We start from the raw sequence: 27,941 nt of genomic DNA on the forward strand, positions 1-27,941 counted from the left end.
ATTTCGTAGCACTGAGAGACATGTTTTTTTTTTATTCGGCAAGAGCCGTCAATTTTATTTTTCCGCGAGAGTATCCACAGTACATAACAGGGTTTGGCTATCATTTGTGTAACAATTATTAACCATGCTGAAATAGATTGATAAGAATCAGCGAGACAGTCATGTCACACCAGGCCTGAATTAAACATAAAATGGAAGAAAAGATGCGTAAAGGACACAAAACTGCACTTTACCTTTGTACCCAGTGCCTTCACAATGTACTCATAACACAGACAGGACAGCGAGCGCTTCTAAAAAGCCAGAAACCATGCCGTTCTTCACAAAGTGACACAGCACACAAGGTTTTGCCTCGTTGAACCAGAGAGGCAATAGGCATGCGAAATAATGGGGTCAAATTCTTTCGAAACTAAGGGATGCATCTCTGAAATGACTTAAGTATCCGAACAAATTGCAGTTAATAGCTATGGCGATGTTGTTCTAAATGGCGCGAAATAGTTCGCACGCCCTAATTTTGAGTGAGTTCCCACTCGGCTGAGACCAACAAAACCCCATTTGAAATAGGTAGTTAACTTACGTCATGTATTCTGTACAATTGCTGCATTATTTTTCTGTCGAGTTGGCCGTTTTTGCAAATCAAATGAGAGTCCGGAAACGTCACGAGTGGAACACGCACAGGAACATTGCGACGGACAGCCAGACACCCACAATGACGTGCAGGCCGACGCGGACCACTTCTCGACCCCAGCGTCCTGGCGACCGGGTGTCGGTGTCGGCTTCCTCATTGTCGTGCTGCGTGACGTCCTCCTTGTTGAGGCGCAGCAGGTTGGCGCGCTGCACGTGCAGCAGCAGGCCCCGCACCACGGCCGTGCCGTGCCCGTCCGCGCCGAGGCCGGCGGCGGCGTCCCACTTGCCCGTCTCGGCCACTTGCAGCGAGAGCTCGTCTGCGGCCAGCCTGCGAGAAGACAAGGGGGCGTCTACTCAGTCATCTCCGTAAAAACTACACTGCAAATCCAAGTGTAGGACGACACTGAGATTCCAAACGCTGCTATGAGTATAGCACGTACGGTGCAGGGTGATTCCGTACGTAGGGGCCGTTTTAGCCACCTTAGAAAGTCACGTAATCAATCTTGCTTGTTCGGCCGGAATTTTGCCTAGATGGCGTCAATAGGACACCAGGACGACACTCTGAGCGTGGGCGAGCTACAAGTTGACTTTCGTTTTCTCCCCCTATAAAATATGACGAAATTTACTGAAAATATGACGGAAATTACGCTCGATGGAAATTACAAACAGATGTTTCTAGCTCACTACAAATGCCCATCGCCTTAGAAATATGCTATAAGTTTGGCACACTAGTCCGACGTCAAGACACGCCCTTTCACGTGTAGGATGACTTTCTAAACCCAATAGGAGAGGGGCGAGTGGGGCATACGGAAATTACATCAATTGTTACAACCCACCGTTTTCACACACAACTTCCACTCGCACACTCACCCCCCTTACTTTTTCGCCACCGGGATTCGTTCATAGGGTAAACAGACCATGCTGATTCTAAATACGGCGGTGGTTTTCAGCAGGGAGCACTCCTAGTAGTTTTTATGGTGGTAACTTTGAAACTACTAAGGCAAAAGTCGGAGTACGGTGGACATTTTTGTACGCGTTCTAAAAGGACACTTCCTATCAATATACGATCTTAAAATTCAAGCAAGATAGTCACTATACGTTAGAAATTTAATGGGTGTGTGTGAAATTCGAAGATTAGAATGGAACAAATGGTTACAGAGCCGCAAAGTTGGTGCAAGGTGCGAATGGACATGACGGAACTTACAAAATTGACCCTTTTGGCCCCCCTCCCGCGTCACATGTTGGCTTTGAAAGTCCATATACAAAGGGAACAAGCTAGTCTGGTGCCAAACAAGATTCTTAAGTGCATAAATGGGCTGCACTCGAATAAATTTGCCCTGGGGAGGGTGTGGACACGAAAACGCCCTCTACGCGCGGAATCGCCCTGCAATGCAGCTGAGATATCGCAACGTGCAATGCCATGGCAGTCACTTTACCATTTTATTCAGAAAAGCTAAAATTTCATCCTGCGCGCAAAGCAGAAAATTAAAAGTCAAATAAAAAATAAACAACTATCTTTTAATTTTTGTTTTAACTATAAATGTTTATGGAATTTCCCTTTTTCTTTCCAACTAGTTAGTAGGAGGTAAGATAAGTTAAGGTTACTGTAAGGTGAAAAAACTATCTTCAAAAGTATAGGTGGCAGTGCTTTGGTTTTTTGGTGATTTAGTTGCTTACTATGAAAAACTTTTACAGCCACAGACTGGGCTCCCAACTCCCATTAGTTCCAAAGTTATGAGGGTTTTAGTGTTATTTTAGTCGTTTATTCTCCTTGCGATGAACCAAAAAGTTTACGGAGGTGTGATTTTTTATTTTAAGGCCCAATGGACATGCAAACAGACTAGCAAAGCCGGATTTCACAATATATGCATAGATGAGCTGTAATTTCTGTTTGGAAAATGCGTTTTGAATTTTTTACTTAGATTTGGTAAAATTTTGCTATTTTTTGGTGTTTTATTGTATTTTTGGGAAAAATTCCTGTTTTATGTTGGAATTTTGGAAATCCGGCTTTGCTACGAGATAGGCAAATCAATAAAGAACTTGTAAAACAAAAATCAAGTCTCGACAACTTTTGGTTCATCGCAAGGAGAATTTTTAGTTAACGACTAAATTTGTTACGTAAACTTCAATAACTCAGAAAATAATGGGAGTTGAGTGCCTCAACTTTGAGCTTAAGTTCATCTTATAGTAAGCAACCTGAAACCTAAATACAAACATGATGCCACAATTATATTGAGAAATGATATTTCACATTTTTTTCACTTTACAGTAACCTTAATTCTTTTTACATTAGATTCATTAAGACACAGGTTGAGTTATATCTCCTTTTGCCAGTTTGTGCAACGGAGTCACGTGGACTTAGTGGTTGAGTAACCTCCATTTTCCAATGAAATTTAGACCGTAAAGGGGGTCAAGTTGAGTAATATCCAACTTCTTGTGGATTTTCTCCGGAACTGATAGGAGTTGGGTCAAATAATTTGGTGTAATGATGCAAACCATCCTGAGGCACGATAAAAAGTTGCAAACTCAATATTGAGATGAGTCGAACTGTTCACTGGTAAAACTAAAGCGTAGTATTACCCACTGTTTTCAAGCGTAATCAGGTTACGCTTGAAATCAAGCGTAACAGGCTCATCCGCCAAGATTCCTCCTATCTAAATGCATGGGGGAATTTCTAGTCTATGATTGATTTCAAGCGTAACGTCTTCAAGCGTAACTTTATGCTTGACTCAAGCATAGAGTTACGCTTTAGTTTTACCAGTGTTCCTTTCTTCCGCTTCCTGGATCAGTTTGTCCCCGACATGTGCTCAAATAGTTAAGGTTATCTGAGTGCCTTTTGGGTTTCGTGGCTTGGTGGCGGCTTACCTGTCTTCACTCTCCTGGCGGGCCTTCTCCACTTCGGCCTCCACGAGGTCCCACTCGGGTCCAACGAGGTCCAGACCGTCGTACAGGCGCTGCAGCGCCTCCTGCCCTCGCAAGGCTGCCGCCGTGGTCTCTGAAACCTGCCGAGACAAAATGCACAACACTGTAAAGACTCGATTTGAAATTCACGACGAAAGCTTCGCCTCCTCCAATTAATTGCACCATTGTCACTTCCCAATGGGGCCCACTAAGACCACCCAACTTTAAATTTAACAGCCGTGGAAAACATCGAGAAGTACAGAAGTGAATCTTTGAGAAGGGCAACTTAACTGGTTCAAAAACTCCAACTGTCTAAAGTCACGAGGGTCTTTGTCGCGCAGCACAAACAATTAGGTTCTTCCTCGCGACGGCGGGTCATTCGGTATTGTGGTGCTTTGGGACTCAACGGCCCGGGTGCGTTCCACCAAGCCTCCGCTCTCATTCCAGGAACGCGACGTCACTTCGAATCGAATACGACAACATGTCACGTTCCTTGGAACGTTGTGCCACATTCGTTGGAATGTAAATCAGCCATAAATTAGCTGACTCGCATTCAGACGAATGTGACACACCGTTCAGAGGAGCGGACATTTTGTGACAATCGTTTCAACGTGATGTCATAGAACCAACTATATACACAGACCGCCTGCTCCGAGAAAAATCCGAGAGGCTGTCTTACGCCGCTCCCTGATTGGACGCCCAACGCCGCGCCCTGATTGGCTGTGCCCTCACGGATTTTACACGGAGCAGGCGGTCTATGTATATAGGTGGTTGTCTGTGGTGATGTCACTTTCCTGGAAGGAGTGTGTCATACCTGTTGCTGCACGAAGTCAATGACGAAGTCTTCTACGGTGTCCAGCTCCTTCGCCAGCCGGCGCTGCGTGCTGACGGCGCGCTCCAGCACGTCCAGTGTGGGCTTCATCTGCTGGGCCCGCTCTTGTTGCAGACGGCGGAGGGCGTGTTCGTCTTCGCACACGCGGTCAGCCACCGCCTGGCAGTCCAAGCACCAGAACCTGGCAGTGTTTCCTCCAACGACGCCCCTTTCGGCAAAGAGGGCAGCAAAGATGGCAAGAATTGTTTTTGCCACACTTTGCCATAGTGAGCTGAAACAAAACAAAATCCACTGTTTCCAAGCAATATTCTTGTTGCTGGCAAGACCGCTCCGCAAAATGAAGAGTGTACATGGTTGACTCTTCCAGAGATTCAACCTGAAAGTTGACGCAAATTTTTTATCTACGGGACACGCGTGCTGTGAACAAAACTCTACACGGCATGTACACGCTAATGCTCCCGTGTGATTGTGGGCAAGGATGGCCATGCACACACCTGATTGCAGCATGCAGCATTTCTGTCAAGTGGACGACAAGTAAGCGTCAACCTCAACCTTCAGGTTAAACATGTATGTACACTCTTCAGTTTACAGAGCCACTGTTAAAAAATGGTTGTACAGAACCAATTAGATGAGTGAAAATTTAGTCCTTCCAAAACATAGAATGTCATCATGAACCAAAACGAAACCAATGTCATTGAATCTAGTAAGCGACAATTTGTCGTTGGACATCAAAATTCTTGTTATCACCATTAACAATACAATTTGAGTGGAAACAACAACTTTAGCCATTATCTACTCAATTAAAGCAGATTATGAATGATCATCTATTTCATTCTTTTGAGACATAGGGAAATTACTAAATATTTGAAGTAGAACCATAAAAAAGGATTACAAAATCTTTGCCGACTTGCAATACTTGTTGATCAATGACTTGCTTTTGAGGGTGCATTGTTGATGTGATATTACAAGTTTGCCGTTGAGAAATTATCCTTTAGTTCCAATGCGACTTCGGTTTAACAAGCTATTCATCCGACAACAAATCTTATCGCTAAAAAAATTGGCAACAAATGTGTCACTGAGTCACGACAAAACTTTTATCAGTGCATCGATTTGTTGCAAGAACGCCTATTTTCAAGCTGCACAAGGGGCGTACTCGGCGCACAGCTCCGCTTTACCTCTTCTTTTCGCGCTTCGGAGGCTCCTGCATCAGAGACAAGATGTAGTAGTTGTCGTTCAGCTCCTCTGGTTTTCGTCGCGTTTCCTGTAACCCCAAATCAATAAGTTTTGTTCATCGTTTTGAAACACAAGACATATTTCACGCGTTTCAGCCGTTTGCAGCAGGCACACTCATGAAAGTCTACACACTAAATGTCATGCACAATTTTGTACGAGACGCGTCAGTTATGAACTTTTCATAGAAATTTGGTACGGAAAACTGCACCTATTTTAGTGCACATTCGTGTACACAGCAAGAACTCTACGGACTCGCTTCGTAATACGAAGCAAGGTTTTGAGAGTGTGCTCCGTATTTCGTAGGACTTCGCTTCATGATGGGAAGCACTTCAACGCGTCGTACAATGCTTTCGTTTTCTTCGTGGTGCTGCAATGCTGTCGTTTTCTTTGCATTACGAGTCGATGCTTTGTAGGTTTTTCCTGTGCAAGCGACGAGGGCGCTCACCTTCCGGTCGATGGGGCACAGGAAGGATGTCTCGGCGTCGTTTCGCGCGTTCCGCGCCTTGTCGGAGATCAGCACCACGCACCTCAAGCAGACAGTGTGGCCGCACGACAGCAGCTTCGGCCGCCGCGCCGCGAGGTTGAACTGCTCGTAGCACACTTCGCATTCGAGCGACCGCTGCAGGGAGTCCAGCATCATCCCAGCAAGAAATTTGAAGACACGATAAACTGCAAGAAATACTGTGAATAGTATCACACACTAAATATAAAGGACCCTGGAGGAAATCCAGCACACAAACTGTGTGTGTACTCGGTACGCTCCTCGACTCGCGTGCTTTACAAGCATGCACTCCGAGGCGTGTACTTGCCTGAGCACGCACCTACAAGTGTGTACTTGAATGAGTACACACTTGAGAGGTGCATGCGCGGCACAGGGAAAAGGCATGCACTTCCATGTGTGTACTGAGTACGCACTTTAAAGAGTGCTCTAGAAACTGAAGAGAGTGCATGGCATGCTCCTCCTAGGAGTCAACCACAAAGAACGCTCTTCCCAAGAGCGTGCTTGCAAGCACACTCTTCCCAGGAGCATGCTTTGCAAGCACACTCTTCCCAGGTGCATGCTTGGCAAGCACACTCTTCCCAGGAGCATGCTTTGCAAGCACACTCTTCCCAAGAGCATGCTTTGCAAGCACACTCTGGGGATATGGACTAACGAAGAGGCACGCTTTCATCCTAGAGAGTGCTTGCAAGAGCATACTCCTAGGGAGAGCGTGCTTGCCAAGCATGCTCCTGGAAAATGTGTGCTTGCAAGCATGCTCCTGGAAAATGTGTGCTTGCAAGCATGCTCCTGGAAAGAGTGTGCTTGCAAGCACGCTCTTGGGAAGAGCGTGCTTTGTGGTTGACTCCTAGGAGAAGCATGCCATGCACTCTCTTCAGTTTCTAGAGTGTACTCATTCAAGTAGACACACACTTCTAAGTGCGTGCTTAGGCAAGTACAGGCCTCGAGGTGCATGCTTGCAAGCACGCGACTCGAGGAGTGAACTGAGTACAGACATAGGTTTTGTGTGCGACCGGAAGTCAGAGACACAACGGGAGAAACAAACGAGCGTTGCGAGGCCGTGCAGAGCGGTGGTGGGGGTAGCGTGCGCGCCAGTGCGTGGTAACTCCCAGGGTGGAGGAAAGGAGTTCACTGCAGGAAATAACCACAACAGAAGTACACAAATTTCTGGCGAATTTTCTATCAGGAATTTAGTGTACTTTTCAAGTACAACAATGGTTGTACAAAGTACAATGTAGCCGTCATGAGGAGTTCTGTGCAGTCCAGGGCTCGTTGTGGTTTGTAAATTCGCCTTGTACTTTCTACAATCCCTGTTGAACTTTTCTTGTACAGTTTCTGTTGTACTTTTGTTGTACTATCTACACTTTTTCTTGCAGTGAATTAGACGCCGTCAGTTGTCAGCAGTGTACAATGTCGAAAGTGACCACCAGCGACCATTCATCGAGTTCAAGATATCGACACCTACTCTTGTTCCTTTTGTGCTTCCCTCTGTCTCATATATACATCAAACAACCTGAATAAAGATTCTTGTTCTCCTGTAAGGGAGTTTGGGGCGATTCGTAACAAATGCGTGTATTAATTTAAGTGGAGGGAGCAGAGGAAAATCTGAGTATGGCCTCTCTTTCGCTTCAAGTACAGGGTCCTTCAACAATCGAAGCGGATGTGATCGGTTCTCAGTTATAGTTTTGGAGGGCGTCTGAAATGAAGGGTACACCGAAAACAAGCAAATCTTTTATTTTGAGTTCTAGGAAGTTTCTGTCTGAGGCTCCCCAGGTATGAATCACCATCGAAGTACCGTTGGGGCCTTGAAGCGTGACCCCTTTACAATGTAACCACGTGGCATAAGTTGCTTTTACTTTGTCCAGTGATAGTTAGGGACGTATTTCTTGCGTAACAGGCATTTGGGGTGATTCGTAAGACCCGTATAAAAACAAGAATTTAAGTAGTTTTCACAATTAAATGCTTGAATTATTTCTCGAATCATCTGCTGCCTAATTCCAATACATTTACACAGCTCAAAATGCATTTTAAAGCGAGTTATTCTATTCTTTCCTCCAAAATTGAAAAAAGTGAGGTTAGGGTTAATGCTTAAGCGGTAAACGGCAGCTTGTAATGTAGATTTTAAAGCGTCTGCAGGACATCCGAAGAACAACTGCTGGAGGAGGTAACATTCCCGACGATGTTTCATTTAATGTGTAGGATGTTATGAAAAGCCCCATGGCTGTTACAAATCACCCCATGCTGGGGCGATTCGTAACAGCATGCAAGGGTTCGGAAAGCGTCTTAGATTTCAAAGATTACGGACTCCAGATTGATCCAATGGAGCTGCACAGTCTAGATGAGGGGCCAGACTGCTCAACTGGCACAAGTTTGGAACCGATATGCAAAATGTTCTTAATTTTGTATAGAGAATTCCAAAATCTGTTACAAATCGCCCCATACTCCCTTATACCTCCAGTGTCAGTGACGTTTATTCGTCTTCCCTAATCACCACGTGCTTGCTTCGGCCTCCAACAGGCGCTTGAGGGGTTTCAAAACTTGAGGAGCAGGGCAAGCAACCCTGAAACGTGAAAATCTCTCGATAATGTATGTTATTTTAAATACAAGCCAATTAAAGCTTAAAAATAGGAACAAATGACTTTTAAAGTTATCGTAAGATGTTTTAAGTTTATGGATTTTTAACAAAGTTTTAATTAAATTAAAAACGTCATGTTATTGGCTGAGCGATAGCGAAGCCTGTTACTCCAGTGGGGTTGAGAAGTTTTGTCTGTCTGCCTGTCTGTCTGTCCGCACTACTCCTCCTGAACCGCTCGGCCGATCTCGGTGAGATTTAGCACACTTCTTGGGTATGTCCTTGGCTCGGCACACGCGAAATTTCACCATCCTAGCTCAACTGGTTCAGTTTTTATAGGCGAAAAACACCTAAAAAACGGCGAAAAATAGAGATTTCTGCAGATAGACCACTTCTGCCTTGGAGAAAGGGGGCTCTGGGGGGCTGCCTCGACAAGTAAAAAAGTGACAACGGTCAAGATCGTGTTATCTGTAGATAAAACAACTCTATTTAGAATGTAGGGGCCCAGCATTCAACAAGTTAAAAAATAACCGACAACGGACGAGCCATTGCCTGCCGCAGGCAGGCTAGCGCCGCAGGCCAAGGTAGGTACGCCAGGCGCGGATTGGAGGAACAGGCAGCGAGACATCGCGAAGCCTGTTACGACAAGACGCGGTCTGGCGTAAACCTACCTTGTCTACACTGCACTCCTCCAGTTCAAGTCACTTTGCTCTCGTCTGTCCGACTGAACGTACGTATCCCAAGGGTTTCTGTAATTTTAAGATAATCATGTCCTGTCATTGACAAATCATTGACTTTCTTTTCCTTTTGCATATCATGAAATGAAGCACTTTACAAACGGCAGAAAAAAAGACAACTTTTTAGGTACCTTCAACTTTTGTCTAGTTTCATTTCGTCTTCTATATTTTTGCAGAGAGCTGATGACGAAAATAGAACAATCCTACCCCCCATCCAAAGTTATGTCACGATGGTATAGATTTTAATTACCAAAATCTACTATTTTGGTAGGGATCACGCCCAACGGTTTGTTTAGGAGAACAATTTGCCGAAGGCAGGCTGGCGCCGCAGGCCGAGGTAGGTGTGAGCGCCGGCGTGGATTGTAGTAACTGGCGCAGCATCGCGAAGCCTGTTACGACAAGACACGGTCTGGCGTACACCTACCTTGTAAATAAATACACGGGGTGGGCCAAAAATTATGAAATTACGAAAATGTTCAAGACTCGTCACTCCCATCTAGAAATCCTAACATAATTTTTTTTTCCTAATAGGAAATGCCCACCAAGGCGGTGGTTGAGGCGGCGGCGTCAGGGAAGTCTCTCTTCTCACCACGCCGTGCCGGCTTCGCGCGCACGCCGAGCAGCGTTCTGGTGTACACATGAGTACGGGTGAGTACACCTGGCTTTGCTCACAAATTGCTTAATTTTAAACGATTTTAGGGTTTATTTAGCGTTTTTAACGGCACTCGACGTTAAATCGGTCAAATAACTACAGAATTTCGCCTTATACAAACTTGTGAGTACACTGAGTACGGGCAAATTTTGTACACATGAGTACACTAGTGATTCACCCCTCGGCGCACGCCGTGACGCGGGCGCACGTTTCAACCCCTACCACCACCCCGCGGGAGGAGGCCGCCGAGCGGGCCGAGAGGCTTGCACAGATGGCCAAGCCGAGAGTGTGGCAGGGTGAGAACGTTTGTCGTTTCCGCCGAGCAGAACACTGTCTGGCGTTACTGTGTGTGATTCTCCTCTCAAGCCCTAGTGGCACAGACCCATCGCTTAGCGGTCGCCTGCGACTATTTACTATGAGTAACGCTTGTGCGCCGGCCACCTTAGAAGCCCCCCTTGAGAGGCTATGTCACCACAGAGACCTCTGGTGGCCGTTTGCCTCGGTTTTGATGGTGCTGTAGTGCGAGTTCGAATTTTCGTTTACTGTGAGGCTGCAAAATGTGCTGTTGCAAGAAAAATAGTTTTTTTTTTAATGTTTCACTCTTTTCGAATTTGAACTCTTTTTCACGGAATGTTCTACTCACTGCTTCAACCTCAATCTCTGTGACAGCTTGCCGTAAGCAAGCCTGTAGCGCCGCAGAACAGTGAGCTATTTGATGAATGCCTTGCGTTACAAGTTAACGAATTCATCCTTGGCAGTAGTGCCAGGTCGGCACGTGTCCTGAGTAGATCCTATCCATCAGGTTCACAGGGGCTGTCGGTCCGCGTTACTGACTTCTGACAGACTACTCCTCCTAAACAGCTCGGCCGATCTGGCTGAGATTTTAAAGGGTCGTTGTGTATGTTCTTGGCTCGCCACGCGCCAAAATTTAGATTTCCGTCTCAATTCATGTGGTCATTACAGGCAAAAAAACACTTCAAAACAGCAAAAAATTAACTTTTTCCCTACATATTTTGTGATGTGATGTTCTACATCATTTCATTTTGTTTTGAAGGGTGCCGAGAAGGAAAATGGAATTCATTGCGACTTCCGACCCAAGTTCCATTCCCAATGGGACAGACGTTAGCCAGAATTAATGGGGATCAACCCAAAAGCGTCACGCGGTTCCAGGGGCGGACTGGCCCGCCCGGGCGCCCGGGGATTCCCGGGTGGGCCCTAGCCCGGCCGGGGCCCCCAAAGACCCTGTCTGCGGCCCTAGATGGCAAGGACTAAAATCAGAGCGCCACAAAACTGCCAAATCAGTCATTTGAACAGGCTTAAAGCGATGAATAGCCCTGGCTTCTAGCTCGCTTCGCTCGCACAATTGCTCATTTTGTACACGTTGGAAGGCCGCCAATTCTTAGGACCCGCCGAGGACACAAACTTCATTTACGATCAAGCGACTGACACTCCATCTTTCATTTGATACCACTCTCATTTTCCCACATGCTGTGAGATCTGAGATGAAAGATGTCCCCCCAAAACTCATTTTTGAACACAATACTCGTTCTCTTCACATAGAGTTTTGTATGTTAGTGAGTGGTGTGTAAAGAACGAGTAAAAAATTCCATCATTTTCAGGCTTTGCTGAACCCGAGCCAGGAGACGATGTCCCCGAGCAGGAGCATGCGCCTCTCCAGGAAGCGGAAGCGAGCGGTATGTATCCCGCTGTGCTGTGGCTCTAGGTGAAGGGGAAGCTCCAGCGAGTAGGGAGCCGGCCGCCACGCCAGGGTTGGCCAGGGTGCTTTCTGCGCTGGACTGCCGTTGCCAGGGCGATGGGTCCAGACCGGCTGACACGTGCACAGAGCCTAACCCAAAGCGTGTTTTTGTATGAAAGTTTCCTGGCTGGACACTGCAACACTGCAAAAAATTCCGTGGTTTGGCACGGAAGATGTACGGAAAAATGGGGTACAGACGGGTACCGAAAAGGTACGGACCTTCTGTACTGGTTCTCTGTGATCCCCATAAGGATCTCATGTAAACGGGTACAGAAATCATGTACAGAACCTCCGTGGTTGGCAAGGTACGGACGGTCCAGGTAAAAAATTGACCAGACATGTTCCGTGTAATTTCTGTACTTTTTTCTATCAGTGAAGGATGCAGTTTTAAATTGCAGATTTTGCGTTTTTTCCCATGTTTTTGAGGGCGTTGATGACGAAAATAACAAGAATGTTGACCCCAGACTTACGTTACGATTCCCGTTAGGGTTAAACAAAAGCGAAATTCGCACATCTCTGAACGTACGGGACGGGTCAAAGTTGCCGGTGTGAACGAACAGCTACTTTTCCTGTTATTTCCAGACGGTGCGGGCCGCTGGCCCTGCCCGGTGCGCGGCGCGCCCCAAACACACTTGCAGCGCCACCTCCGGGCGTGTGTGAAGAAGAATCCGGACCACCCACTTCACACCGCGACGCCGAGGGAGCTGCTGCGACAATCCCGGCTGGCAGGGGGGAAAACAATCGTGCGCCGGGCCAACAAGGGGAAGGAGGAGGGCACCAAGGCTGAGTGCCCCAATTGCAAATTTTTATTTGAAAGTCAATATTTTTAAAGACTGTAAAATACTGTTAAAAAAATTATGAATTTTCAAAGCAATTTTGATGACAATTTTCCGAACACGGATATGAAATTTACAAACATTACAATTTTCAGAACTTGATGCGAAAATTCGAAACAATTTCGTAAAATTGACAATTGTTGGTAATTTTCAAACCATGTTCTGAAAATTGCGAATCTTAAGTGTTGATTTTGAGCACACAATAGTAATTTTCCGAATCCGATTGTAAATTTCATAACTAGCTCAAGAGGCGTGGCCAAGGGGCGCTGGTAGAGTCATCAGGCAGCTGACCCTCCGCCTCCCGTGGGACGTGGTAGCACAGCGGTGAAGAGCGCGCACCACAAGTCAAAGATCCCGGGTTCGAAACCCACTGATCAAAAGCAGAATCGGTTCACTAAATGGCATAAGGCCGCATAGGTGTTCATATACATGAACACTTGGTCGTCCTTTTGCTTAACTGCCCTAAAATGACCTCGCAAACGCGAATATGAATTTTCATAACGTGATAAAACAATTTACAATCATTTGTGATTTTAATTTTCATAACAATTGTTTGTGAAAAAAAAAAAATGCCAACCAATGTTATGAAAATTACAACTGATTTTTTTAACAGTGAATTTCTTAATAGGCATAAAAAAATGCATGTAATTTTTAGTTTTATCTGGAGGTGAAATTTCATTAAAAGTGCACTCATTATGTCTAATATGCTCTCTTTATTTTGAAAAATTTCGGTCGCCATGTTACCTTACAGCTACTGCTTCAACCTTTACCAGCTCCATTTAAGGGTATTAGCAATTGAGACAGCTTGTCTTCTAGACAGGAAAATACGGACCGCTGTCTGCACCTAGTCGTCTCAACTTTCTTCTTGTGTCAAATGTTACTCTCGTCTGCAGCTGACATTATGAAGAAGGAACATTCTCATGACTTCAAGGGCACCAAACCCAGAGAAAAATAGCTAGTAAACCACAATAAAATTTTTGGCCGTGCCTTTACTATTGAATTTGTAGTAGATGTCAGGTCCCGAGTAGTGTCAAATTTTAAGGTCGTCCGGAACTACCCCATAAGTCGTCCGGAATTACCCCACGTCGAAATACCTAAAAAAGAGGACCGGGGATTGGCGCCGCCCCCTCCGCCCGGCCCAATACCCTGGTTTCTCGACGCGCCCTAACCGCGGTGCAGCCGCCTGCTTCAGGAGCTGTTCCCAGGCCGTAAGTACACTCTCAAAACCTTACAAACTATTTTGTGCCTTTTAAAGCAAAGCAGCTTGTATAACACAGTATTTTGAGCATACATAAGCTTACAAAGAAAATACTTCGTTATTTACGAACTATTTCTTCGTACCGTGGACCCACCGCCGTAAGGGAGAGTGGGGTAATTCCGGACGCTTTTTTTCTTTTTGGTCTTTGAGCTTGAATATGCTTCTTGGGTTAAATGTTATGACAGGAGAGTAAAGTATGGACCTTTACCTTCAAAATGGTATACATGAAAGCCAAATCTCAGCAACGGTTAGGGAGATATAGGCGCCTAACAAAAGCCCTGCACGTGTCCGGAATTGCCCCAGGCTGGGGTAATTCCGGACGACCTATGGGGCAATGCCGGACGACCTTAAAATTTGACACTACTCGAGCTTACTTTCGCTTGTTTTGATGTGAGGCATGCTTTTAGAAGGCGTTCAAGGACATTTGCTGCGAACTGAAGTGTTTGATTATTACTCAAAGCATATTATAAGGAATAATTTCTATCAAAACCCCTAAATTGACAACACTGTCTTGAGTAAAGCTCTTAAATACAGCTGCAATGCTATTTTTCGTTCTTTCTTTATCCTTCTTAACGGTGGGGATGCATGTCCACAATTTTGAACCCACTACCTTAACATTATGCGGGAAATTGAAGAAAATAACCCTTATTGTCCGGATTTACCCCACAGGTAGTGAAAACCTTTGATGTTCAACTGTAAGAAAACGGCGAGCCATACGAGCACTCCCGAAACGCCAAAGTAAAGTCCAATGATCATACAATATGATAAAATTTTAGTCATGGGACTGAACTTGACGGTAAGGTACGATAAGTACATGGAAATACGAGGGAAAGATGCAGCTTTTGCCTATTTTTGATGGTACTCAAATTTCGTGAAGCGACCACAGGCAAACGGTTTGACCTCCTACTTTGGCGATTTGGGATTCTCCTTTTAAACTGATTATCTTCCTCTGTTAGGCGGGCTTTTGAGTTATCTTCACTCAAACCCAGTGAAAATCGAAGTGTCCGGAATTACCCCGTGTCCGGAATTACCCCACTCTCCCTTACTTCCTCGACAAGCCGGAAATCCCTGAGGCGCGGTCACCAGCCGTCGGGCCCGTCCAGGCTTGGAGGGCGGACGACTTTGGTAGTGGTACACTGCAAGAAAAAGTGTGAATAGCACAACAAGTGTACAACGAAAACTGTACAATAAAAGTACAACAGGGATTGTAGAAAGTACAACGAGAATTGTACAAACCACAACGAGGCCGGGACTGCCCAGCACTCGTCATGCCGGTTCCATTGTACTTGGTACAACAATTGTTGTACTTTGAAAGTACAACAAAAACCTGATAAAAAATTTGCCAGAAATTTGTGTACTTTTGTTGTGGTTATTTCCTGCAGTGTACGCCACACACCAAATTTCCATCTCAATCCCTGCGGTTAAAACCACCAAACACACTTTAATAACGGCAGAAAAAGGCATGGTTTACATGAGCAGTGGATTTCGGCCACAATTGGTGCTAGCACGGCATGAAGAGTTGTTTTTGGAATCGGGGCGACAAGACCGATTCGATGGACCCGGTTCCGACAGTACTCGGGTGAGGCTGGAAAGCCTTTTCTGTCTGTGTGTGAGTCTGTCCGCACTACTACTCCTCAACTGCTCGGCCGATTCGGCTGAGATTTAGCAGCGTCAATAGGTGTATCCTTAGCTCACCACACAACAAAATGCAGCTTTCTATCTCAATCCCTGCAGTTAAAACCACCAATTTACTCTTTAAAAACGGCAGAAAAAGGACAACTTTTTAAGCACATTCAACTTTTTGTTAAGTTTCGTCGTTTCCGATGGTTTTGAGGCTGCTGATGACGAAAATAGAATCCATTCGGACCTCCGACCCTAAGTCCCATTAGTGTAGATTTTGATGACCACATGCCAATGTTTGAGGGAATCACGTGCATTTCTACGGTGGCACCGCAGGCTAGGAAGGTTCATACGCCAGCCGTGGATAGTCGAAACTGGCGCAGCATCGCGAAGCCTGTTACAAGCCACGGTCTGGCGTACACCTACCTTGTAAAAAATTTGCCGTATTTATACTTTTGATGTAGCTTTTCTTGCTGTGGAGCTAGAAAATCCATGCCCTGACCGTATGTTTTGAGATGACATTGCAAGATTTCACTTGAAGTAGTTAACATCTATGGAAAGCTGAAATCGTCCTCTGTACTCCAGTGGAGACAAAACCCACGTCAGGCACCCGATGGCACCGGCAAATCTCTCTCGACGCATCTCCAATTACGAGTACCTTATGACACTGCCGAGGAGGAACCGCAGCGACTTGTGGACCATTACACTAGGAAGAACATAACCGAAACGTACAAGACTCGTACCATAAGCTAGTAAACAAAAAAGTTTGCAGCTGCAAATAGAAGTGCACCAGCTGCAGGAGCAACAGCAACACCTTCACCAGCAGCACCAGCACCTGCAGCAGGAGGAGCTCAACTTGCAGCACCTGCAGCTGGAGCAGCAATGGCAGTTAGTTAGATCTCCTCCCCCCTCTGGAACGCACCGAGCACCACAGAGCTACCACGGGCCCTCGTGGTAGCCCCGCTCCCCGCTCAGCTGACGGCTGCCAATGTTCCCCTGCCGCTGCAAATAGAAGTGCTCCAGCAGCAGCACCAGCTGTAGCAGGAGCAACTGCAGTAGCAAGAGGAGCAACTGCAGTGGCAAGAGGACCTAGTGCAGCAATTGCAGCAACAGCAAGAACACAACTTGCAGCACCTGCAGGTGGAGCAGCAATGGCACTAATTAAGTTAGAACTCCTTCTCTCTCTCGGCCATGCGAGACATCCCACGAGTGCGACCGGGACGAAATGACTCTTCGGCTTCCACTAACTCACGCAACGCCGCGGGCGTGCTCTTTCAACTCGGACGCGTTGCTGCGCGCCCCTGCCGCAGGCTGATTCGCTGTCTCTCGCTCGCACTAATGGAACCCCTCGTAGGGGTGCGAGAGAGACAGAGCGACGAAACGACTCCGCTGCCGCATGGGCATGTTTCCACGTCTCAGCCTGTAGTGCCTTAAGAAAAGAAACTTGACATCAAATGCTTTGTTATCGTTTGTGAAACGTTTAATGCAGGATCCTCTTTGTTTTTGTACAGAGAAGCCTTCGATCAGCAGAGCATGTCCTTAATGCATTCGGCCTGCAAATGCGAAGTGACTGTGCACGGGGAGCATGGTCGGTCCTGGCGGGGCTCCTTCGTCTAGGAGAAGTTCCAGTTCGGGATCCAGCGCCGGGGTCCTGGCCGTGACCGCCGCCATGCAGCGCGCCAGGCTGAGGGCTTGAGGGACAAAAACATTTTCTGTTCCAGGAGACAAGGCCTGAACAGAAACCGAAGCGTCCTAAGGTCCAGCGGCAGATCACATGCCTGAGTCTGAGCTAGTGCGGTTTTAGTCTGAATCTCAAAGTAATGACCTCCCACCTATTTTGAAACCCATCTCCGATATTGAACTACTCGACGATGACTTCAAGAATCTCTTCAAGGCCGGGTCTGCTCTTGTGAACATAAAGAACAGTTGTCATATGCATAGTGCTCTCCAGGTACGAAAAGTTTTGTACGTTCCAATTTCACATGAAGGGGGCAGTAGCGTCATATGCACGTATTTTGACGATTTTCGAACCTCCTGTTTAGACGTTAATATCAAGATAAGTATGAATGCCGGAGACAAACGGCAGGCACCATTTTAAAGAGGAAAGTTTTTACAACATTTTTTTAACAAAAATATTTTGTTTTAGCATTGAATTAGGATGTTTTGTGTTCTATGCGAAAATGGTCTGCAAAATTAAATGGTGTCACTACGCGCACGATTGCAGCCAAAGTTTTTAACTTTTTACCAATCGGTAAAATGCATCTGAAAAAGGATGAAATGGCACATAAAGTGACCCTTGGGTTTCAATATTGGGCAAGAAAAAATGTGGTTCGTTCCTATCTTAAGTTGAAGATGAGCGTTTTAACAGTTTTTCTTACCCAATATTGAAACCCAATAAGGGTCATTTTATGGGCAATTTCATGCTTTTTCAGATGCATTTTACCGGTTGGTAAAAAGTTAAGGGGGTCGTTAGACTGCGAGGACTTCTAGGACGCCTGGACTCGCCACTGTGCGGTGATGTGTGCCGTCGGCACAGCGGGCAGCAAACTGGTGGGGCTCCTCCAAGTCAGTGCCCGGACATCTCCGAGGACATGGGCCACCTGGAGGGAGCGTCAGCCTTAACGTTTCCCTTTCTTCTTGCAGGTTGCTCCGCTCACAATGCGAATGTAAGGCGCCAAGAAATGGCGTTTTATCACTTCCCAGGGATCCAGGTGGTGGAACTGGGTGCATCTCATCGTGATCTTGTCGTGTCGTCTTGTTTTTTGGACCCAGTCAGGCGACTGTTCCTTGCTCATGCCGACCTTTCTGTTGCAGCGAACTTATCGCAACATGCGTAGTTGACGTCACTGCACTGAGAAAACAAATGCGGAGGATTCCGCACAATCTGATGCGGTGTAATTTTCTATCAATTTGACCGCACTAACTGATGCGGAGAAGATTGACTTCATTTACTCCTGCGGTGTGTGCCAAACTGATGCGGTCTCAGTTTTGACCGCATTAGTTGAGGTGGATTTGAAGATCCCACGATATTTACAGCAGTGGCAACTTCCCTTCCCAGTCCATCCTCAAAGTGGTTACGTTTACTTGGCCATCTCATTTACTTCTTAAACAATATTATTTGGGAAACCAGTACATACCTGTCATGTAGATGTTTGTAACGCTGAGATGAGCGTAAAGTTAACAGCGATATCAGCCTCATTAAGTAGTTTTTTTAAAAATAAAAACCAATGATTGAAACTGCATTTTTTTAGAGATGAATTGTCACACAATTTGAAAACACAATTCAAAATTCTTTTTATCTTTCAAGTCCTCGGCAGTCTTCGGTGAGAACAGCACTGAGGTTTCCAATGTTGTCCAGCCCAGGGCAAGGTTGAGGTTAAGTGACCGGGTTGCTTTGGCACAAATATTTTCAATACCGCAATATAGAAGCATGTCAACACATGCGAAGCACTACAGTACAACTGTATTTTAGTAATATTCATAGTTTTATGCTTTAAACACTGTGGCAAAAAGGTACGGAAAATTCTGTTAAATTTTTTGCCAGGATTCTCCGTAGCCCTCTTATCAATATTCTCCGTAGGCTCTTACAGTATTCTCCGTAGGGCCGTACAGTATTCTCTGTAAGTCCGCTCAGTCTTCTCCGTAGGACATGGAAGACTGTATAGTCCTACGGAGATCACTGTAAGGTCCTACGAAGAATACTGTGCGGTCCTACGGAAAATACTGTAAGGGCCTACGGAGAATATTGATAAGGGGGCTACGGAGAATTACCACAAGCTGTTTACAGAATTTTCCGTAGCTTTTTGCCACAGTGAAACATCCACAACTATTGAAAAATCGTTTTTTCACACAAAGAAAGTTCAAGACACACACTCTCATAGAGAACAACAAAACAAGCCTAACAACAAGAAGATGGTAGTGCCAACCTAAGATCTTGGGAACGTGCTAGCGTTAAAGTAAAACCAACTTTGGATGTATTTTAGGGATTTTTAAGGGAACGGTTTGTTTCTTAAAGCTTAAAATTTGATGAACGACTCACACAAAAGAACAACTTTATAGTTAACTTTCTGACTCATAAGATGTTATTTTCTTATGTTGGCACTCCTTTGTTTTTGTTTAGCTTATTTATTTTGTTGTTGATTTGTGTGATAGTGTCAGAGATTTGAAAGATTATTCCTTTAGAAAACGTTCTTGCAATGGTTTGGAATGATTCAGACCCTGAAATAACCTCAATCAAAGAAATGCTGTAGTGCGTCGTGTGCGTTGACTTGTTCAAATACAGCAGCAGAGACAATTCTTCAGTCAAGCAGCCGGCTGGTTTAACCTTACCAGCATGCAGCAGCATAGCCTGGCTCATGGAAACTAGTATCACCAAGAAGTTTGAGGCTAAAAATAATTTAAAGTGATGAATAACAATAGTTTGATACTGCATTTGGAACAATATCCAGTGTCAATCAACATTTTATACAGCCAAAATTATTATTCCGTGGCTTGCTGTTTCAAACACAGGATATTTACTCATCGCAGCGTTACAAACATTTACATCAAAGGTATGTGTTAGTTAGTCAATGATAAGCATCAGAAGTAAATGAGAAGGCACAGTACATGCCATCCTTTTCTGGTTGTCCAGTAAGAGACGGAAAGTTGGTAGCAGCCGCTAGCTGTTTGGCTGTTATGAAATGTAGGACTCCGCATCTGTTCATGCGGTCAAAATGGAAACCGCATCAGGAAATGCGGTTAAATTTTACACCGCATGACTCCTGCGGTGAAATTGCATCAAAATCCTGGCTATTCAGGTGACCGCATCACCTCATGCGGTCACTTACCTAAACCGCATTTCAAATGCGGAATTCTCCGCATTTGTTTTTTCAGTGTGGTGCTGAGGGCGAGCCCCTGCACCAGGCAAGATGAGGTGTGAGTTCTGTGCTACCCCTCTCAACTCCTTTCAGCACAAGGCGGTCCACATCCGACGAGCGTGCCGCCAGTTCGATCACAATGAGTAAGTAGCCCCTCTGCCTCCTCTTACACTGTTAGAAATTAGCTCCGAAATTTTATGGAGAAAAACCCTATTATCACGTTCATGGAGACTCCATTCATTTCCCATTTTTTTTTCGGAGAGATTTTCGCAGTGCTTACTTATGCCGAAGAAGTGCTTACTCCGAAGAACATCTGTTCTTCGGAGCATTCCTTGGGTCCAGATAGCAGGTAAAATGCAAGTCTTTTCTCAGATATATTATAGCGGACTTCGCTGAAGCATTTTTTGGTCTGAAATGGTCAAAGAAGGGACAATCTCATTCAAACTCATTTGACTTACATCCTGTAGCTTTCCCTTAATATTATGAAAACTGAGCTCCAGAAGTAGGGATTCACCTTTCCCTCAATTTTTAACTGGTTGCAAACCTTTTTTTCGTGTTTTTGTGATAGTGAAGCATGCATTTTTGTTTAAAATTCCGAAATTTTTCGGAGAAAGCCCAGAATTTGCATTTATGGAGAGCTCCATGCAGAAGTTTCGGAAAAACTCTATGATTTTTCCATTTTTTTTCGGAATTTTCTGACAGTGTATAAATTTGGATTGCTTTGAAACTTTGGCTGCAATCATGCGCGCAGTAACACCATGTAATTATATAGACCATTTTTGCATAGAACACATAACATCCTAATTCAATGCTAAGACAAGATTTTTTCTTTTAAAATGTATTAATAACTTTCCTCTTTAAAATGGTGCCTGCCGTTTGTCTCTGGCATTCATACTTCAGGATGTACGAAAATCCTCAAAATACGTGCAAATGACGCTACTGCCCCTTTAAAACACCGGCATAATTGGCTGAGCGGTAGCGAAGCCCGTTACTCCGGTGGGGCTAAAAAACTTTTTCTGTCTGTGTGTGTGCGTGCGTGTGTGTCTGTGTGCACTACTCCTCCTGAACGGCTTGGCCGGTCTGGCTGAGATTTTGCAGGGTCATTAGGTATGTCCTTGGCTCGCCACACACCAAAATTCTGCTTTGTACCTCAATCCATTCGGTCATATTAGCCAAAACACACTCAAAAAGGGCAGATCACCAAATTCTAATTTTTGCTGGGATCACGCTTATTCCTACGGTTTGACTAGGAAAGCAGCCTGCCGAAAGCAGGCTAGCGCCGCAGGCCACGGTAGGTAGTCGAAACTGGCGCAGCATCGTGAAGCCTGTTACAAGACACGGTCTGGCGTACACTGCCCTTGTTATTTTCATTCAATTTCTGTTCTTTCTGCAGATCTTGTTCCATGTTCCTCTATTCGTGCAGTGGCTTTATTTTCTGGATGCAGACCACTATGCGTCATGCGCGGTGAAGGTAGGTTGGTGCGGGTGTGGTGTAAGCGCATCACTTTTGTTCCAAGATAAATTTTTAGCCAAGTTTCCCATTACTGCCTGGAAGCTGATTGGTGATGCCCCACAACTCAATAGGGTACTTTCGTAGAATCCTGAACCGGAAGCAAGCAGACCAGCAGACGCCAAATTGGCCGGAAACTAACCTCTCTTCGGATCCAAAACTATAGCCGAGCTGTACAAATATTGCTCGCGAAACACATATGCACTGCAAACAAGTATCAAACGACTGTTTATGTTCAAGTGTGGCCGATACCTTTGACGAACGTCTCTTTCCCATGTCAAGTTTGGATCTACTTCCGCCAACATGGCGTCTGTGTGCTTCCGGTTCAGGGATCTACGAAAGTACCCTATACAGAAATAAGTACTTCTATCATCTTTTAACAACCTATGTAACCAAATAGTACCCTCAAATTCCTACAGTCTCTCATAACAAAATTGAAGCAGGGCATAGCAAATGTGCCCCAGATGTTATCGGGGGATGTGTTAAAAATGTGGCAGATGATGCATGTGAGCATGGAGCTGATGTAGACAACCTGGCTGCTTTTATGATTGTCATGAGATCAAATGCGAAGAACATTTATGCCACCCCACCCGCAGGATCAGCCCAAGGTCATCCCGCCCGATCATTGCGAGCACTGTGGGTGCCCAACCCAGATGCCGCTGGAAAGTGGCCTCTGCCATTGGTGTCTGGAGAAGAAGAGACAGCACGCCAAGCGCCAGCGACAACTCAATCAACAAGCCTCGGTGCAACAACCTATGCCCGCAGGACAACAACCCCAACCCCAGCGCATCATCTCCAGCCCGCGGGGCACAACCCCTACCTGCAACCAGCGCAGCTCCTGCCACCAGGACAGCAACAGGTTGATTATGTGATGGTACCCGTCCCAGTGGTGAAGAAATATGTAGTGCGAAAGGAACGCACTGGGAAGCCACGGATGTTGTGCTACCGATGCAACAGGCGGCATTCCATCGCAGCATGCCCCAATCAACAATGAACAGTGAACTTCACCAATGTGTTATCACGTTTATTTTCTGTCTTCAGCTACGTTAATAACGGGCCTCCAATTGTACTAGTTTCGTACAGTGTTTGTACTTTTTTTTTCTCATACTCTTTACCTCAGCTTCGCTCAGCGGGCCCTTTTGATAAATCTTTACATTGATAACCACTTTTGTACAAAGTTTTTAATGTACTAATACATGTATTAATCTTACCTTACTTTTCGCTCCTGTAACCCTTGTTCCATGGTTGTTGCTTTAAAAACCTGACGGCTTGTGAACCTCACTTGCACAGCTTGAATAGCTGCTTGAATGAAACTGCATTGATTTTGATTGTGCCTGCACCTGCACTTAATAGTTTGTTTGCATGGAGAAAAAAATTTATTTTTTCCAATTAAATAACAGGAAAAGTAGCGATATACATCGGCAACTTTGGCCCGTCCCGTACATTAAGAAACGTACGAATTTCTCCTATGTTTGACCCTGACGGGAATTAAATCTGAGTCTGGGGTTAAAATAAATGTCGTTTTCGTCATCAGCACCCTCCAAAACATCAGAAACAATGCAAAAACTCGAATAAAAAGAATGTTCCAAAAATACCCCGCTGGGATTTGAACCCGGGTCCGAACTTCTCCGATTTGCTCGAAACTGGCGCCATTGGGTTTCTCTCGTCGCCCCGATTCCAAAAATACCCCTACATGCCCTCCTAGCTGCATCCGTTGCCGAGATCCTCCTGGATCCCATGTAGACCATGATGCACCTGCAGCAGCGCCCCCGGGGCTCGGATCGGATTTGCTGCCACCGGGCCGTTCTTAGGGTCACCCAAGGAGGCTGCATACCAAATTTGGTCAAGATCGGACCACGGGAAGTCCTCGGACGAACGAACGGACGAACGAACGAACGAACGGACGCACAGCATGCATCATACTATATGCCCGTCCCTCCGTCATTTTTTTACAAAAAATAAACGGGACGGGCCAAAAATTGTGACAAAACAAAAAAATTAAATTCAAATATCTCTCTGTTACATTGAAGTATAGGGGTCTAAGTAACTCCAAAACAAGTTTCAGACCATTCCGTCAAAAAACTTTGCGTGGCTGATTTTTCTACTAAACGCTTAATTTCAATGAAAAAAGCCTACTGTGGCTAAATGGGTGGGTAGATTTGGATGAAATTTGGTGTGTAATAGTTTCCTGCCTAGTACTTAAACACCCTAAAGTTTCAACCACCACAGCCAAGTGGTATAGAAGTTTCCATTTTCACCCACACCTCACCTTAAGGCGCTCGCTTTTCTGTTGCATACGCCTAAGGCGTATAGTTTCTAGCCACCCTGGATTTGGAGTGCAGGACTCCCGCGGCCGGCGCGACATGCAGCCGTCCTGTCTTGCCGATTCGCGGAAAGCCGGCGGTCCTCCCCCTCCCCTCCCGTATGCCCGGCCGCCGGCCGGCTACGCTTAGTGTTGCCGCCCCCGACAGACAGTAGGGAAGGTGACGCCGCAGGCGACAGGCGAGATGTTGGTCATCGTAGTGATTGGTGAGTACCCAAGCCGTGAGATTTCGCACGATTCGTGGTGCGTCGGGAGGGCCTGATGCTGGCTTGTGGAACTTCAACGACAGGTTGCATTGTCTGAAATTAGACACCTCCCTTTAAGTGAACTTTTGTATTTAAGGTTATTAGCTGCAGCCTCCAGGCCAGTGCGGAAATTTACTCATGTAGAGTTGATAATCTTTATGCTCTGTTGTTGGGTCTCGCCGACTTGGGACCGACCTGGGACCGACTTTGCGCCGACTTTCGGCCCCCTCTCGTGGGAATGGCAATGGAGGGGGCAATCAGGTTGTACCAACCAAAAAAGATGAAAACTGTTTTTATAAACTCAAAGTAATGGGCATTTATGGTTTTAGAACTAGAGAGCGTCTTTTCAAAAAATCAAACTAAGTCAAAGGGTGCAAGCACACGAAACGAAGATTGCAAAAACACGAAATCCAGCGAGTGCATACTTTGATATGTTGTGCTGAGACCTGGGGCTCACCCGCAGCGGAAAACAAAAACATCCGGTTTCGTTAAATGTAGTGGTTACTTGCTCTGTGCTGCCTTACTGTAAAATTGTAAAATTTTGGAGAAATGGATGAAGCTGCGTTAATTGTTGCCATGAACGTGGCCGTCATGGCTACTCAAGTTGTTGAAGGGGATGACGCTGATGATGATGCAGTGTATTTATTGGCTATTAGAATAGCAACAGAAGAAGTACAGGGTGAGTTTTTTCGATGTGTCAATAATTTGTAGGAAGCTTAGGCACCCCTAGCGGATCATTTTTCGTTAGTGAACTAGTGGGCGCAAACGTCTACTTACTGAGATAATGAGTGTTTTGTAATTTAACTTAGTTTAGTGTAATTAAACTCTCCAAGTTATGTTCCAATTACAGCTAGAAAAAGACAAGTTTGTCCTCGAAAAAAAGTTTTGAGGCACCATGTTAAAAAGGCGTTTTAAGAGGTGCTGATCAAAAGTAGATAGCTATTTTTTCTGGACCCAAAACCACCTAAGCCCAGTGGTAAAATGACCCAAAACTTAAATTGATCACAGTTCCTCTAAAAATTGGCTGACATGGCTGAAATTTTGTGGAGGTGTTCACCGATGGGTAGGCACCATTTAAGACAAAGAGGAGCGAAATCGCCGACGGTCTACTTCAACACTGGTGTAAAATCATTCAGGATTTCCTGAGTGATTTTCTGAATTCTGAATGGCATTCAGAAAATTCTGAGTGGTTTTCTGAGTTCTGAATGGCATTCAGAAAATTCTGACTGGTTTTCTGAAGTCTGAATGCCACTCAGAAAATTTCTGAGTGGTTCTCTGAACTCTGAATGCCATTCAGAAATCTGAGTGTCACTCAGGAAATTCCTGCACACTCAGGCTGGGGCACTCAGGAAACGTGCCATTCAGATAATCTTGATGCCCATAAAACCGAAAGTTGACGGAATTTTCGGTTCAATTTTGGTAGGCGGCATGTTCTCGGCAATTGACAAGGGCAGTTTTTATTTCGTGGAGATCGGACCGCATTTACTAGCATTCCAAGAGCCGATGGCGAGCTATCGCCAAACGGACCTCGGATTCGGATCGGACTTGATTTCAACATCGGGAGGAAGTTCTTCCTATGTTCGTATCAGTAATATTCTTGACTTTTTAAGGCAGTCAAAAAATTGCCACTCAGAGATGGTTCACTCAGAGAAAGCCACTCAGAAATAGGCCACTTAGGATACATCATTCAGAAGGGTCACTCAGGAAAAGTCACTCAGAGGTGCGCGAAAATGACTCAGGATTTGTCACTCAGACAATTTTCTGAGTGAATTTTCCTGAGTGACTTCCTGAATGAATTTACACCAGTGAAACGGCCCTGATATGCTCAAATCTTCAGTAAAAATAGTGAAATTGAGCAACTTTGAGAGCCCGTAGCATGCAAACCTGACGTAGAGCCTCGTTCGACACGGCATTCGAAAGAGCGCATTTTTTTGAGTATCTGAGACCCATTTGGGTACTTTTTTGGATCTCGGTTTGAGAGAACCCATCTAGTCCCAAACCCTCGAAAACAGCTGTTTTTGGGGTGTTTAGACCCGTACCAAAGCCACAGGGGGTGTCGGATTTCGTCCAAGTGTCTTTTCGGCAGTTCGTATACATACAAGGAACCGATAAAACACCACAAGCGCCCGCTCCTAGGATGTCGCCGACCAAGTGGTTTTTTTTTGTCTGGAGCTTCTCTAAGCCAGGCTGGTCGCGACGGAACAGGTGGGTAATTCCACGCCAACTTGAACACTCATAAACCTGACGTCGTCCGATTTCAACCAAAATTGGTGAATCGCCACCAATTAGTGTCTAGAATGACCCCTTAAAATGGTTTTGGCCAATAGCCAATAGTTCCGGAGATATAGCACTTCACCATTTTTGGCCATTTTCCAAGTTACAGAAACAGTGTTTCACTAAAGTGCCATTATCTCAGCTCCTATTGGACTTACAGGTCTGATTCTGTGCTCATTGGAAAGGGAATGAAATTTTGCATCAAAATGTGGTACTCTTAGGTTGATAGGGCAAAAACTCAAATAAATGTCTTTTTCGATTAAATGTTTAACTTGAAAATATCGTTTCCAAAATACGTCATCCTGAAAAAAAATAAATTTAGTTCTGGCTTGTGATTCTTCTTTCTAGAAGCAGATGTTTACTAGAGTAAAAGAAGTGGAATGAGACGTACCAGGGTCAAATCCAAGGTGGTGTATTTTGGGTATGAAAGTTTCAATGAATTCGACAAAATTGCTCAAGTAGGCCAAACCAAGCAACGTACAAAACTTGGACTACCACAACCTTTTATTTTCTTTTTTTATGACTAGAAAGAAGAATCACAAGCCAGAACTTAAAAACTAACTTTTACCCTAAAAAAATCAGGAAGCTACATTTTTCCGCTAAATTAGTCAAATTTAGAAAAATGTAAATATCTCAGGTTCTAATTGAGCTAGCCAACTTTCCTCTATGGGTTGATAGGTACTAGTGGAACCTATTGAACCCACAAAGTTTGAACCGAATCCGTGACCCAATCCCAGATCTCGGTCCACCTTGGGGTGGAGTTACTCAGTAGTCGATTTGATGTCTTGTTACGCAAAGTTCTAAGCTGGAATTTGATCTGACCCCTTCCCTGAGCGCTCAGACTTACTCAAACAATTACTTTGATACATACCAATCGATGCTGGGCATAGGAGTAACAGTTTTGAGGGTGGTGAAGAAGTGGGACTGCAACAGGACCATCGTAGGCTGGGCGAAGAGTGAAAAAAGTGCACTTTTTGGGCACATTTCATCACGGTTTCCCCTGCAAATACTGCAAAACTCAAATACTTTTTGAAGCACTTTAGGACATTAAAGTAGACACCTTAGGAGACCTTTTGGTGAAAAAAATTTTTTTTTTCAGGATGACGTATTTTGGAAACGACATTTCCAAGTTAAACATTTAATCGAAAAATACATTTATTTGAGTTTTTGCCCTATCAACCTAAGAGTACCACATTTTGATGCAAAATTTCAT

The 27,941-nt window shown here is 45.1% G+C and overlaps 1 protein-coding gene across 22 annotated transcripts; it reads right to left on the reverse strand.

Moving 5' to 3' along the window:
• Nucleotides 1-12: 12 nt before the first annotated feature.
• On the reverse strand, nt 13-27,732 carry LOC117645123 (tripartite motif-containing protein 2-like). 22 transcript variants are annotated; one of them, XM_034385059.1, is made up of 6 exons: nt 27,600-27,732; nt 6,036-6,259; nt 5,533-5,618; nt 4,340-4,628; nt 3,490-3,626; nt 13-952 (listed from the first exon to the last, which is right to left on the reverse strand). In XM_034385059.1, exons 1-6 carry the CDS (start codon nt 27,715-27,717, stop codon nt 655-657), a joined length of 1,152 nt encoding a protein of 383 aa, XP_034240950.1. In that variant the 5' UTR covers nt 27,718-27,732; the 3' UTR covers nt 13-654. The 22 variants fall into 22 exon arrangements, with proteins under 22 accessions (XP_034240950.1, XP_034240953.1, XP_034240951.1 ...); XM_034385062.1 differs by lacking the exon at nt 27,600-27,732 and adding an exon at nt 22,536-22,580; XM_034385060.1 differs by lacking the exon at nt 27,600-27,732 and adding an exon at nt 17,353-17,383.
• Between the last annotated feature and the right edge of the window lie 209 nt (nt 27,733-27,941).

The sequence above is a fragment of the Thrips palmi genome, unplaced genomic scaffold (assembly GCF_012932325.1).
Source record: "Thrips palmi isolate BJ-2018 unplaced genomic scaffold, TpBJ-2018v1 HiC_scaffold_18, whole genome shotgun sequence".
Taxonomy (NCBI): domain Eukaryota; kingdom Metazoa; phylum Arthropoda; class Insecta; order Thysanoptera; family Thripidae; genus Thrips; species Thrips palmi.

Bases quoted from the DNA above. Each gene is read 5' to 3' on its own strand.
- LOC117645123 (XM_034385059.1), bottom strand. From the start codon at position 27,717: ATGAAATGTGCCCAAAAAGTGCACTTTTTTCACTCTTCGCCCAGCCTA. The intron at 5,619-6,035 runs GTGAGCGCCCTC...TTGGGGTTACAG, and splicing joins TGTGCCCCATCGACCGGAAG to GAAACGCGACGAAAACCAGA. The intron at 4,629-5,532 runs GTAAAGCGGAGC...GTTTTGTTTCAG, and splicing joins CCGAAGCGCGAAAAGAAGAG to CTCACTATGGCAAAGTGTGG.